The sequence below is a fragment of the Anolis sagrei genome, chromosome 1 (genome assembly GCF_037176765.1).
Source record: "Anolis sagrei isolate rAnoSag1 chromosome 1, rAnoSag1.mat, whole genome shotgun sequence".
In the NCBI taxonomy this organism is placed as follows: domain Eukaryota; kingdom Metazoa; phylum Chordata; class Lepidosauria; order Squamata; family Dactyloidae; genus Anolis; species Anolis sagrei.
Window position 1 is genome coordinate 167,711,945 of NC_090021.1, and position 15,127 is coordinate 167,727,071.

The 15,127-nt window shown below is 42.4% G+C and overlaps 1 protein-coding gene across 3 annotated transcripts in view; it reads left to right on the plus strand.

Annotated features, from left to right (window-relative positions):
* The window catches only part of NRP2 (neuropilin 2), a 386,206-nt gene that overhangs the window by 194,663 nt on the left and 176,416 nt on the right, over window positions 1-15,127 (plus strand). For all 3 annotated transcript variants that reach the window (XM_060782906.2, XM_060782908.2, XM_060782914.2), the window contains one exon: window positions 5,115-5,296. In XM_060782906.2, the coding sequence (XP_060638889.2) occupies window positions 5,115-5,296 (182 nt within the window). The remainder of the gene's footprint in view (window positions 1-5,114; window positions 5,297-15,127) is intronic.

Here is a 15,127-nt window from a genome sequence, read left to right on the forward strand (position 1 = left end):
TTGTCAGGATAATTTTGAACATATCTGAACCAATTTCAGCACTTCGGCATGCTACAGGAATACCATTATTAAGTGAGAGAAGGAATAAGTGCAAGAGAAGCTTCTTTCTTGAAAGCCATGTGCTTTCACCGAGACTCTTCCATAATGAGATCAAATCTAACCTCCAAGTATAGCCTGCCATTTCAAATTATTTTTGGAGAGTGAACTCGGAATTGAGTTCCTTTCCTAAATATATATTGTAATTTAAAATAAGTTGCTAACTACCAAATCCACATACAACTGACATGCATTTCTAAATAAAACAAGTCACAACAAATAACAACAACCAAAGAGACATAACTTTATTTATGTGTGTACTTGATATTAGTATGGGAGGGGAAGGGGGTTGTTCATGTTATATCCATATTCTCCCTACAGAAGAGGAAGTAAGCCTATTTTAAGATGTAAAGATCCTGTCTTCATTTTTGATGGAAGTTTGTGCTTTAAATGCTTCGCTTGAAGGAGCTGATCTTGTAAAGATTTGGCTAATTCTAAAGTCGCAACTCCGGAGACATCTGTCTGGGATCAAATGGAGCGTGGCAACCAAAGGTTTAAAGTACTCAGTTATACGATCTGATGACCAGACATTTAGCTAGAGCCACAACTTAATTCCCTTGTCGGCAATTAGTTTTATGGGACAACCACTTTGAAGGGAGGATGCCACATGATGAGCCGTTTCCCTTCTCTCTACCTTCCCCCTCATCCCTAGTGTGAACTGCCAGGAAATCCCAATGCTTTCCGTCTGTGATCCCTTCACACTCTGTTTTGTGAGGAGCCAACGGAAAAGATGCAGCCTGACTGTCTACCAGTTTGACCTCTTAACAGTTTGGTGAAAAGAAGATGAGCAGAACAACATAATTGGCATAGAAAATACCCCCTGCCTCAAATCTACCTGGATTTTGTGACAATTCCTTGTGAACAACAGTGAATGCTTATAAAACAAGAACACTTTTTGTTCGTTCATATCAAGGACAAAAAAGATAGATCCTTTACGCCTGCAAGAGGTAGCAAACGTGATGTAGAACAGAGCCTTCCAAATAGGAAAAGCTTCCTAGAAATTGACATTACTTACTTAGGTGATCTCTCGTTGGACGAGTAAGATGGTCTTCCATGATGGGTTTCCTTGTGGTTCGTAGGTGGCTGTGGAGCCCTATTCTTGCTCTGCACCTTCTCCCACAGTGAGGGCATTGGTTTCCAGGTGGAAGGTGGTCCCGGTCGGGGTTGGCTTGACGCGCCTTCCTCTTGGCACGTTTCTCTCTTTCACCCTCCACTCGTGCCTCCTTGAATTCTGCAGCACTGCTGATCACAGCTGACCTCCAGCTGGAGTGCTCAAGGGCCAGGGCTTCCCACTCCTCAGTGTCTATGCCAGAGATTTTAAGGTTGGTTTTGAGCCCATCTTTAAATCTCTTTTCCTGTCCACCAGCGTTCCGTTTTCCGTTCTTAAGTTCAGAGTAGAGCAACTGCTTTGGGAGACGGTGGTCAGGCATCCAGACAACGTGGCCAGTCCAGCGGAGTTGGTGGCAGAGGACCATCGCTTCAATGCTGGTGGTCTTTGCTTCTTCCAGCATGCTGATGTTTGTCCACTTTTCTTCCCAAGAGATTTGCAGGATTTTCCGGAGGCAGCGCTGATGGAATCGTTCCAGGAGTTGCATGTGACATCTGTAGACAGTCCACGTTTTGCAGGCATATAGCAGGGTTGGGAGGACAATAGCTTTATAGACAAGCACCTTGGTATCCCATTATGCTGCTATTTTTTGAACAAACTTGTTGCTGAGATCCATTTTCTGGAGTGCGGTTATGTAAATGGTGGCTGTGAAGGTAGCCAAGTTGCAGTAAGCATGGCAAAGTTGCCTTCTGAAACAAATACAGGGAGCATACCACCCCTCTGTTATGCCAGCTCCACTGGCTGCCAGTCCAATTCCGAGCATAATTCAGAGTGCTGGTTTTGACTCATAAAGCCCTATACCAGTGGTTCTCAAGCTTCCTAATGCCACGACCCCTTAATACGCTTCCTCATGTTATGGTGACCCCCAGCCATAAAATTAGTTCCATTGCTACTTCATAACTGTCATTTTGCTGCTGTAATGAATAGTAATGTAAATATCTGATATGCAGGATGTATTTTCATACACTGGACCAAATTTGGCACAAATACCCAATACACCCAAATTTGAATACTGGTGAGATTGGGGGAGGATTTTGTCATTTGGGAGTTGCAGTTGCTGGGATTTATAGTTCACTTACAATCAAAGAGCATTCTGAACTCCACCAATGATGGAATTGAATCAAACTTGGCACACAGAACTCCCATGACCAACAGAAAATACTGGAAGGGTTTGGTGGGCATTGACCTTGAGCTTTGGGAGTTGTAGTTCACCTACATCAAGAGAGAACTGTGGACTCAAACAATGATGGATCTGGACCAAACTTGGCACAAATTCTCAATATGCCCAAATGTAAACACTGGTGGAGTTTGGGGGAAATAGACGTTGACATTTGGGAGTTGTAGTTGCTGGGATTTATAGTTTGCCTATAATCAAAGAGCAATCCGGACCCTACCAGCTATTGAATTGGGCCAAACTCCCCACACAGAACCCCCGTGACCAACAGAAAATACTGTGTTTTCTGGTGGTCTTTGGGGACCCCTGTGACACCCCCTCGCGATCCCTCCAGGGTTCTTGACCCCCAGGTTGAGAAATACTGCCCTATACGGTTCCGGCCCAGCTTACCTGTCTGAATGTATCTCCCTCTATATCCCACCTCGGAGTTTAAGATCTGATGGGGAGGCCCTGCTCTCGGCTCCGCCTCTGGCGCAAACACGTTTGGCAGGGACGATGGACAGGGCCTTCTTGGTGGTGGCTCCCCATCAGTGGAACTCACTCCCCAGTGAAATCAGGTCAACTACATCCCTCCTCTCCTTCTGGAGGAAATTGAAAATGTGGTTGTGGGACTAGGCTTTTGGATAGCACGCAGACAGTAGGATTTCAACAACTTCTTCCTTACCATTATCCTGAGACAATTCACATAACAAGTGCATGTTCTTGTCACCATTGTGACATTTCTCCTGGTCTAGATGTTCTTTGTGTTGTGAAGTAGGTTGTCAGGAGATTCCATCTGAACATGAGGAAGAACTTCCTGACTGAGAGCTATTCAGCAGTGGAACTCTCTGCCCTGGAGTGTGGTGGAAGCTCTTTCTTTGGAAGCTTTTAAACAGAGGCTGGATGGCCATCTGTCGGGGTGCTTTGAATGCAATATTCCTGCTTCTTTGCAGGGGGTTGGACTGGATGGCCCATGAGGTCTCTTCCAACTCTATGATTATATGACCTGGGAGGGGAACTGCCTGTTCCATTCAAAACACACCCATTCTTTCCCCCTAAGTTAAAAGACAAAGGTTGGTGGATGTTTCTATGAGAAGACTTGAGTGTGGATTCCACCTCCAATTTCAGACAGAGGAGCTGATCTTTCCTATAGCCCTTGAGAACATAATCCCACAGTTGTGGCAATGTTATGGGCAATTCTCAGATCAAAATATAAGAACAAAAACAGGCAGATTAATACATTTCTAAACAACTAGTGCCACTGAGCCTGAATGTGCATATTTTAGAAGAACAACCCTAACCCTCTGTCCACGCTTATTAATTTTCCACACAGCGAGTCAGCAAAGACCTAACAGCTTGGAATATAGCAAAAAATAAGCAAACAAACCAAGATTTGTATAGATAAGTGGAAAGACCAAAGATTTATGGAGTGCCGGAAAAGCAGGGAAATCTCTTTGGTGATGTGTGTTTTATGGCTTATGATTGCTATAAAATTTTATTTATCACAAAGGCTCATAGGACATCTAAAACATTCAGATAATGAAATGCTTTCGATAAATGAACAGAACTTTCACAAGTTTTCCTGCTTTGGAAAGGATACAATGAATTCTGACTGGCAGAATAGTTTGATAGTTACATGACAGGATACTAATTATTTAATTTAAAAAAGCATGTCTCTTGTCTGAAGTGCAAAGGGTCAAGCATGGGGAAAGTGTTCATGGAAAAGTTTACTTCCCTATGAAATGTATTTTACCACATCTATATAAATAAAAATGTAATGTTCGTTTGTGGGATTAACATAAAACAAAAACCACTGGACGAATTGACACCAAAGTTGGACAGCATACACCTAACAACTCAATGTATGTCCTTCACTCAAATTTTTTTGATTTCATCATTTGGGAGTTGTAGTTGCTGGGATTTATAGTTCACCTACAATTAAAGAGCATTCTGAACTCCACCAATGATGGAATTGAACCAAACGTGGCATACAGGACTCCCACGACTAACAGAAAACACTTGAAGGGTTGGGTGGGCATTGACCTTGAGTTTGGGAGTTATAGTTCACCTACATTCAGAGAGCACCGTGGACTCAAACAATTATGGATCTGGATCAAACTTGGCATGAATATTCAATATGCCCAAATATGAACACAGATGAAATTTGTTGGAAATAGACCTTGACATTTGGAAATTGTAGTTACTGGGATTTATAGTTCACCTACAATCAATGAGCATTCTGAACACCACAAACGACAGAATTGGGGCAAACTTCCCACACAGAACCCCCATACTTAAGGCCATCCAGTCCAACTCCCTTCACCAGGGCAAGAAAACATAATCAACGCCCTCCTGACAAAGAGCCATCCAGCCATAGATATAAATAGATATATATGATTCACACACACATAGATATAGTACCATAGATTTGAAAGAAACCCCTAAAGAAGGACAATTATATGTTGCATGTTCTAGGGTGGGCAAACCAGACAATCTCCACATCAACACTGACAAAGAAACAACAAGATATACTGTTTACCCACAAACACCAACACATTATATATATTAGAAACCAACACTTTCTCATTACTTTATTTTCCAAATCACCAGACTGGGCCACAGCAACCCATGGTAGGGGACCGCTAGTATAAAATATAATGTTTCTAGGGAAAAAAATAGGAAAATATTTTCATTCGACATGTTCTTTCGATCTATCTCATTAGTTTTTCCCCCCTCTATTTTCCCCTGTCTTGACAGGTATGATTTCATAGAGATCCGGGATGGAGACAGTGAATCCGCTGACCTTCTGGGCAAGCACTGTGGAAATATTGCTCCTCCGACCATCACCTCTACTGGCCCTTCCCTCTATATTAAGTTTACTTCAGACTATGCCCGTCAAGGGGCTGGCTTCTCTCTGCGCTATGAGATTTACAAGACAGGTAAGTGTCTCGAGTGCTCAGGTAGAAAGAAGATTTGTGTTGCCTCCCCTTTTTTGTATTTATGTTTTGTTCATGTCCAAGTACCTTTCCTTTGTTCTGAAGGAGGAACTACATGCATGCATATACATGTGGAACACTCTGCCTTGGAGTGTGGTGAAAGCTCCTTCCTTGGAGGCTTTTAAACAGAGATTGGATGGCCATCTGTCAGGGGTGCTTTGATTGTGCTTTTCCTTCGTGGCAGGAGGTTGGACTAGATGATCTATGAAATCTCTTCCAACTATGATATATGATTCTAGATGTGTGCAGTGTGTTTCAAAATCCAAAAACATGGAAAAACGAGTTATAGATAACAGCACATTGTTGGCTAGGAGTAGATATCATGTGCAGGTCAGAACTATAAAAATGTATCAAATCACTTGGGAAATTGCATTTTATAGCCAAAGAATATATATCCTCAACACATTTCTTTTTGATTCCTGTAAAATTTATTCAGAAGCCATTTGTGCCTATTGGAAACAAACTCCACATACAAAGATAATTTGTATTGTTGAAGGCTTTCATGGCCGGAATCACTGGGTTGTTGTAAGTTTTTTCGGGCTATATGGCCATGGTCTAAAGGCATTCTCTCCTGACATTTCGCCTGCATCTATGGCAAGCATCCTCAGAAGTAGTGTCATAGATGCAGGCGAAATGTCAGGAGAGAATGCCTCTAGACCATGGCCATATAGCCCGAAAAAACCTACAACAACCCAATGATATATTGATTTATATCATATCTTTCTCCTTATGCAAGATGCACACATTTATAGCATTTCTAAAACAAGGTACAATGAAAAATGACGTGTACCAAAAGTTTTAAATATTAAAACCAAGATTAAAACACTATAAAAACATTGATCTTGAGATTATGTTTTTATAGTGTTTTTAAGGCTGTGGTGCATATGGTTGGGAGTCAGCTGCATTAAAATCACTACTGACCGAAAGGTCATGAGTTCGAAGCCAGCCTGGGTCAGAGTAAGCTCCCAACCATTTGTCTAGCTTGCTGTTGACTTTTGCAGCCTGAAAAACAGTTGCATCTGTGAAGTAGGAAATTTAGGTACCGCTTTATGCTAGTTTAACTAATTTACGACGCCATAAAAATCTCCAGCAGTCTGGAAAAGAACGAGGAAATACTCCCATCAGTGTCACAAGTGGACAGTGAAGCGACAGCTCCCCAGTGGCCAGAATTCAAGCATAACCTCATGAATCTGGAATGTTAAATAGCCTCTGTGTGTCTGTCTATATATGTTGTGTGTCTATGGCATTGAATGTTTGCCATGTATATGTGCATTGTAATCCGCCCTGAGTCCCCTGCGGGGTGAGAAGGGCGGTGTGAGTCGCCTACGGGCTGAGAACAGCGGTATACAATTAAAGTAAGTAAATAAATAAATATATATATAAATATAAATATAGTAAATAAATGAATAAATAACCTCCACCGCTATACTAATGACCAGTAGGATAGTTCCTAGCTCACTGTTCCAAAGTGAAAGCATGTAGTGAAGCCATGCATGTTCCTTGTGGAAAAATATGTAGCTGCCTTGAGTTCCCATATCAGGAGAAAAGTAGGATAAAAATAAAGTAAATAAAATAAATAAATCTGTAGAATCTCGTGGAAGTATTTTAGTGTTGTATTTTAATGTAATCTCCACAATAGTTTCTAAGGAGTGTCTGTGTGTCTATTAAGTTGTCAAATCTGATAACAGAACGTCAGGCTTGACGTGTTCTCCTAAAGGATAAAAATGGAAACAATAGTAAGGTTATGAAACCCATCTGTCAGCTCTGTTGGTTACTTTTCCCACAGATACTACAGATTTCTGTAATTTATTTTGCACTAAAATACACATTTGTGGATTAATTTTGACCAAAGATGATAACTGAACTTCACCTTTTCACACTTTGAATGTTTTAATGTAAATTCAGGACTGGTCAGTACACATTTGGTGCATTTTTCATTTGGTGCAAAATATATTTTTTAAGATTGTGGGTGTTGCCAGTCATACGTTAATTTATTCAAATCGTATGTGAAATCGCCAACATCAACCTAAGTAGTTCAAAACAGTTCCTCAGTACAAAAATAGAACTCCCTGTCCCCATTTTTTTTTACTTCCTTGAAGAAAGCCCAACATGCCACATGCTAAAGCGATTTTACTTGTTAGTTTCTTTTCCAAATATTATCTACTCTTTAGTGATCACAGAAACATAGCCATTGTTGAAGCTGTCCCTTAGCAGGTCAGGCTCCTTTCTCCAGTACCCAGCTTACCAGGTCCTTCTGTGTAAGAGAACGTAACGGTGAGAGCAACTAAACACTGGCTGGGGGTATGAAAGAAGTCCGACCCAATTTTTTTTTTTGTCGTGTTAGGAGTGACTTGAGAAACTGCAAGTCGCTTCTGGTGTGAGAGAATTGGCCATCTGCAAGACATTGCCTAGGGGACGCCTAGATGATTTGATGTTTTTATCATCCTTGTGGGAGGCTTCTCTCATGTCCCCGCATGAGGAGCTGGAGCTGATAGAGGGAGCTCATCTGCCTCTCCCTGGATTCGAACCTGTGACCTGTCGGTCTTCAGTCCTGCTGGCACAGGGGTTTAACCCACTGCGCCACCGGGGGCTCCGACCCAAAAATTGTCTTGGTTTTTGAATTAGCACCCCAAATAACTCCAGGAACAGGCCTGAAAACCAAGACCCAAAAATTGTCTTGGTTTTTAGGCCTGTTCCTGGGGCTATTTGGGGTGCTAATTCAGAAAGTTGCATTGTATAGACTGCATCAGCTCTAGTTTTTTTGAAATGGTTATCCTGATTCTTTATAGGCATGCAGATAGCGATTGGTATATGACACATGTTCTTTATCTCAAAAACTATAGCTGATTGGGGAATATTGGTGCCATTTTTGGAATCAGCAGGTCAAATATACCCAGAAACAGGCCTAACAACTGAGGCACCAAAATGTGTGTTGACCAGTGTTATGCACCACTTAACTCCTTTGTTGTTCAGTCCTTGCTCAGAATGACTGGGTCTCAACACTGGGGTGTTGTATAGTTTCTAGGCTGTATGACTGTGTTCTAGTAGCATTTTCTCCTTACATTTTGTTTGCATCTGTGGCTGGTATCTTTAGAGCAGTGTTTCTCAACCTGGGGATCGGGACTCCTTGGGGGGGGGGGGTCGTGAGGGGGTGTCAGAGGGGTTGCCAAAGACCATCAGTAAACACAGTATTTCCTGTTGGTCATGGGGGTTCTGTGTGGGAAGTTTGGCCCAATTCTATCATTGATGGGGTTCAGAATGCTCTTGGATTGTAGGCGAACTATACATCCCAGCAACTATAACTCCCAAATATCAAGGTCTATTGTTCCCAACCTCCACCAGTGTTCACATTTTACCATATTGAGTATATGTGCCAAGCTTAGTCCAGATCCATTTTTGTTTGAGTCCACAGTGCTCTCTGGATGTAGGTGAACTATGTCTCCAAAACCCATGAAACCTTCCAATATTTTCCGTTGGTTGTGGGAATCCTGTGTGCCAAGACTGGTTCAATTCCATTGTTGGTGGAGTTCAGAAAGCTCTTTCATTGAAGGTGAACTATAAATCCCAGCAGCTACAACTCCCAAATGACGAAATCAATCCCCACCCAACCCCACCAGTATTAAAAGGTGGACCTATTGGGTCTTTGTGCCAAATGTGGCCCAGTGAATGAAACTACATCCTGCCTATCAGATATTTACATTATGATTCATAACAGTAGCAAAATGACAGTTAAGAAGTCGCAATGAAAATAATGTTACGGTTGGGGGTCACCACAACATGAAGAACTGTATTAAGCATTTGGAAGGTTGAGAACCACTGCTTTAGAGGATCTCTGAAAATGCTACCCACAGATGCAGGCAAAACATCAGGAGAAAATGCTGCTAGAACAGATCCATACAATCTGGAAATCACACAACACCCCAGTGATTTCAGCTGTGAAAGCCTTTGATGATATGATGTATTTACCTGCATGTCTCCATTTTTTAGTTGCAGCAAATGTTGTGGATCAGGCAATAGTTCTGCAGTGTCAAATCTCCAAGGAAGGGGTTGGTTACTTTGACCTGTGATAGGCTCAGGGAAACGAAGTTGAGAGTTTTCCTCCTAGCAGCACAAAAGAATCTCTTTACACCATTAAGCTTCACATTCCTTGTAACATTCCTCCCCCTTCTGCACACTTGCCCCATTTTCCAAAGCTGTTTCATCAACACTTCCGAGAAGGTAAAATATTTCAGTGCCATATTGACAGTATATGTTGATTTCTGCCTTGGCATGAGAAGCAAGCTTCTTCATTAAATGATCTCATGTATTCTTGAACTCCAAGCAGTATATCTTTTTTCCCCTTCTCTGTGGCAGATATGAAAAACTTGTTAAAGTCATGGCTCAGGGAAAATGGCTCTCCCTTAAATCTGCACAAAGCTTGCTCCTTCTCTTCTCCCGTGAATATATGATTCAAGCCTTGATCAATAGCCTTGTGTTTCCTCTTTTCAAGAAGCCAAGGGTTTTGTAACTGGTGTAATGCTGGCTTAAAGGGCTGCTGTTGGCAGTGCCATCAAGGGAACAAGACGGGCGCCTCTTGAGCAATACACAAGGGGAACTATTCATAATGCCTTTTAAAATCCAAAACTTGGAGGATGTCTCATGGGGTTGGTGAAGCTAATCTGTCGTCCTTATAAAATTTGCCCTGTCTAAATATTTGTCAGATTGGTGCATGTGGGGATGGGCATTCTTGGGAAATAAAAATACGTCTTGTTTTGCACTGGGAAGGCATGGGTGAGACAATGTGTTTGTGTGTTCATGGAGAAGCCTGGCTGGGCCTCCCAGGCAAAGAGAGGGCCCATGCTCTTGCTCACAGGACCCAGCTACCAACCCACAGTCCACTCTTTCACTGTCGGATGGAAAAGAAGAAAATGTTTTTATTTATGCATTTAATTGATGTTTTACGAGCTTTTGCTCATTTTGTATTGCCTTGGGGACCTTGGTAGGTTTAGAGGTGGTAGACGAATGAGATAGATAGATAGATAGATAGATAGATAGATAGATAGATAGATAGATGGTAGGTAAAGGTTTTCCTCTGACATTAAGTCCAGTCGTGTCCGACTCTGGGGTGTGGTGCTCATCTCCATTTCTAAGCTGAAGAGCCAGCATTGTCCGTAGACACTTCCAAGGTCATGTGGCCAGCATGACTGCATGGAGCGCCGTTACCTTCCCGCCGGAGCGGTACCTATTTATCTACTCACATTTGCATGTTTTCGAACTGCTAGGTTGGTATGGGCATATCAAATCAACTTATTTCTCTCCTGAGGAATCTGTATAAGGACCAAGTAGCAACATTCAGAACTGACCATGGAACAACACAGCGGTTCAAGATTGGGAAAGGCATACGGCAGGGTTCTATACCCTCCCCCAACCTATTCAACTTGCATGCAGAACACATCATGCAATGCGTGGGGCTTGAGGAATGCAAGCCTGGGGTGGAAATTGCTGGAAGACACATTAACAACCTTAGATATGCAGATGACACCACTCTGATGGCCAAAAGTGAAGAGGAGCTGAGGAGCTTTTTAATCAAGGTGAAAGAAGAAAACGCAAAAGCTGGGTTGCAGTTAAACATTAAAAAAACCAACAAGAATGATTGACAACTGGGAAATAGAGGGAGAAAACATGGAGGCAGTGATATACTTTGTATTTCTAGGTGCAAAGATTACAGTAGATGCAGACTGCAGCCAGGAAATCAGGACGCTTACTCTTGGGGGGAGAGCAATGAGCAATCTTGATAAAATAGTGAAGAGTAGAGACATCACACTGGCAGCAATGATCCGCATAGTTAAAGCAATGGTATTCCCCATAGTCACCTACGGATGTGAGAGCTGGACCGTAGGGAAGGCTGAGCAAAGGAAGATAGATGCTTTTGAACTGTGGTGTTGGAGGAAAGTGCTGAGAGTGCCTTGGACCACGAGAAGATCCAACTAGTCCATACCTCAAGAAATAAAGCCTGACTGCTCATTGGAGGGAAGGATAGTAGAGGCAAAGATGAAGCACTTTGGCCACATCATGAGAAGAAAGGAAAGCTTAGAGAAGAGAATAATGCTGGAGAAAATAGAAGGAAAAATTAAGAGGGGCCGACCAAGGCAAGGTTGGATGGATGGTATCCTTGAAGTGATTGGCTTGACCTTGAAGGAGCTGGGGGTGGTGACGACTGACAGGGAGCTCTGGCGTGGGCTGGTCCATGAAGTCACGAAGAGTCGGAAACGACTGAACAAATGAACAACAACAAAGGTTGGCAGAACCTGGGGCTGACAGCGGAAACGTACGCTGCTCCCAGGATTTGAACCTGCAACAAGTTTAACCCACTGTGCCACTGGGGGTTCCCAGAGATAGATAGATAGATAGATAGATAGATAGATAGATAGATAGATAGATAGATAGATAGATGATAGATAGATATCCAGTGAGCCTCACATTGTGTCTCCTTATTCCAAGTCTTAACATTGCCTGTGCTTATATTGTTTGTTTGTTGTTGTTTGTTTCTGTTTCCCTGGTTGCTGCTTCCTTTGTTTCATTTTGTTTGTCACAGAGCACTGTATTAAGAGGGAACTAATAGTACATGATTTTAGAAGCAACAACAGGCAGCCTGACTAATAGTTACATTTAGGAAAGTAGAAACACTATCTTTTGGTAAATATATACTATTTTGTTTAGTTTTGTTTCCCCCTTTGTATGAAAGCAGCTGCTTTCGCTTCCTTGAATGCAGCTAGAATCAAATGGCTGAGAGCTGACCAAATATTAGGGAACCCAGACTCCACAAAATTCCTTGCTATTGGACATGCTAGAAACTAAAGTCCAAAGTTAGTGGAAGGCTCACATTTGATGTTGCGTTCCATGCAGTCATGCCGGCCACATGACCTTGGAGGTGGCTACGGACAACGCTGGTTCTTCGGCTTAGAAATGGAGATGAGCACCACACCCCAGAGTCAGACATGACTGGACTTAATGTCAGGGGACTACCTTTACCTTTACCTACAGAAATGTTGCCCATAATTCTTGTGTAGGAAAATGTTATCTTGGAGCAAACACACACTTTCCCCACTAGGATGATGGAATTACAGATGCTAACATGGTTCTGGAACTGCTAAAAGAGTGGTTCTCAACCTGTGGGTCCCGAAGTGTTTTGGCCTACAACTTCCATAAACCCCAGCCAATTTACCAGCTGTTAGGATTTCTGGGAGTTGAAGGTCAAAACATCTGGGGGCTCACAGGTTGAGAACCACTGCGCTAAAGGCTCTATTCGTCATTTTATGCTAACAGGGACTGTAATGTTAAATGGGTAGACTAGTTGCTTACAAACGTTTTGATAGAGGCCCCTAATTTTTGAAACACCAGATATTAAATAGTGATTTTGTTTTTTTAATGTGCATTGATGTAATGGAAGGCCGCACCATCTGGACATGAGGAAGAACTTCCTGACTGTGAGAGCCGTTCAGCAGTGGAACTCTCTGCCCCTGAGTGTGGTGGAGGCTCCTTCTTTGGAAGCTTTTAAACAGAGGCTGGATGGCCATCTGTCAGGAGTGATTTGAATGCAATATTCCTACTTCTTGGCAGGGGGTTGGACTGGATGGCCCATGAAGTCTCTTCCAACTCTTTGATTCTATGATTCATCATCATGCCTGCTGTGATGTATGTATGTATCCTTATCTACAATGGAAGTTTAGTTTAGCAATTGTTGATTTATTTACATGAAAATTTCAGTTGATTAAACTGAAATCTGATTGAAACTCATATTGATCAACTATGTTTCAGGTTTAGCCCAAACACTAGTTTTCATCCATGCAGATTTCTAGCTGAATATAATACCAAACTTCCTTGACTGTGGACCTTTGCCGCTTTCTTTGCCACTATGTACCATGACTTTGGAAAAGAAGTTGTTTACTCCTCCATTTCATCTTCCTATTCAAGCCTTTCTTGAATGTCTCAACACTGGCATTTTTGGCCAGTGTTTGGTGGCACCTCCAAAGCAAAGGTTCCTAGATTAAATGAATGCTCTTGATCCCTTTCAGTCTGGTGTCCAGGCTGCTTGTGGAAGAGATGCCATTGGTTGTGTTGGACAATCCTCATAAGGACTAGATAGGGAAATAGGATTATGTTGGTTCTGTTGGACCTCTCAGAACCTTTTAGTACCATTGACCATGGCATCCGCCTGGTCTGCCACATAGGATGGAAGCTGTAATACAGTTTGACAAATGGCTACCTTTCTTCCTGCAGAACTGAATCGAAAATATGGTATTTCAGGATTTTGGGTTTTGAAGCATAACCTAAAGCTAGAACTCCTGTGGCACCCGTTGCTGGAGATGTCAGGCCATGATGACTTACTTAAATCTTGTTTGGACAACTGTGGAAGACTCTGTCAGGCTGTATTTAACATGAAAGAGACTCATCCCACCAGGAGAACATATGACTTAGATTGTAGAATCATAGAATCATAAAATAATAGAGTTGGAAGAGTCTAAATGAACCACTTCCTTGTTACTACAGCTGCTCTGGCTACTACTCTCCTTTTGGGTATGATTCAAAATTCAGGTTTAGTCCCAGGCTATTGGACATTCCGTATATTTCCATATAAAAGTGCCAGACCCCAAGAGCTTCAGGATAATCATGTCACCTTCATCACACATATGTCTATTGGGGACACAAGACAAGGCCTGCCTGAAGGCTGCTTCTAGGCTCTTGAAGCCTATTCCTTGGGAGGTTAAAATGCCCCCATCCTTGCTGTCATTCGATTGAAAAGAAAACACTTTATTTTCTGTCAGGTTTTCAGAAAGTAATGAAATAATGTTGTTTGTTGCTTTAGTCTCAAGGCCTTTTGTTCAGCTTCCTCTGTTAACTGGTTTTTAAACAAAAAGAGGATGAGAAAGAGCCAATTACATAATAGTCTGTTGTCTTAGCAAATCTGGTGATTTGTTTTCAATTGCCTGTATCTGAGCTGGTCAGTCAAACTCTACGTTGCCAGGTGATCCAATTAAGTCCCACTTATTGTGGAAGTCATCTGATTAAATAGATTTCCATATCCATTAGTGTAACTTTATTGTTCATCTTTCCTCTCCATTCCTCCCTCCCTCCCCCTTTCTCTGTTGAAGGGGGCAGAGCATTTTGCTTTGCTTTGCTTCCATTTCAGAGCAAACACATCCATTTTTGTGGTGGTGGTTAAGTATTGCTTAGTATCACGGTGGTCCACGCTCTTGTTACATCCCGAATAGACTACTGCAACATACTCTGCGTGGGGTGTTGCACGCAGAGTGTGTTGGGTTTGCTTCCTTTTCAGTGCAAACACATCCATTTTTGTGGTGGCGGTTAGGCATTGCTTAGTACCACGGTGGTCCATGCTCTTGTTACATCCCGAATAGACTACTGCAGCACACTCTACGTGGGATGTTGCATGTAGTGTGCATTGGGTTTGCTTCCTTTTCAGTGCAAACACATCCATTTTTTGTGGTGGCAGTTAGGCATTGTTCAGTACCATGGTGGTCCATGCTCTTCTTACATCCCGAATAGACTACTGCAACACACTCTACGTGGGATGTTGCATGTAGATTGTGTTGGGTTTGCTTCCTTTTCAGTGCAAGCACATCCATTTTTGTGGTGGTGGTTAAGCATTGCTCAGTACCATGGTGGTCCACACTCTTGTGACATCCCGAATAGACTACTGCAACACACTCTACGTGGGATGTTGCATGTACAGTGTGTTGGGTTTGTTTCCTTTTCAGTGCAAACACATCCATT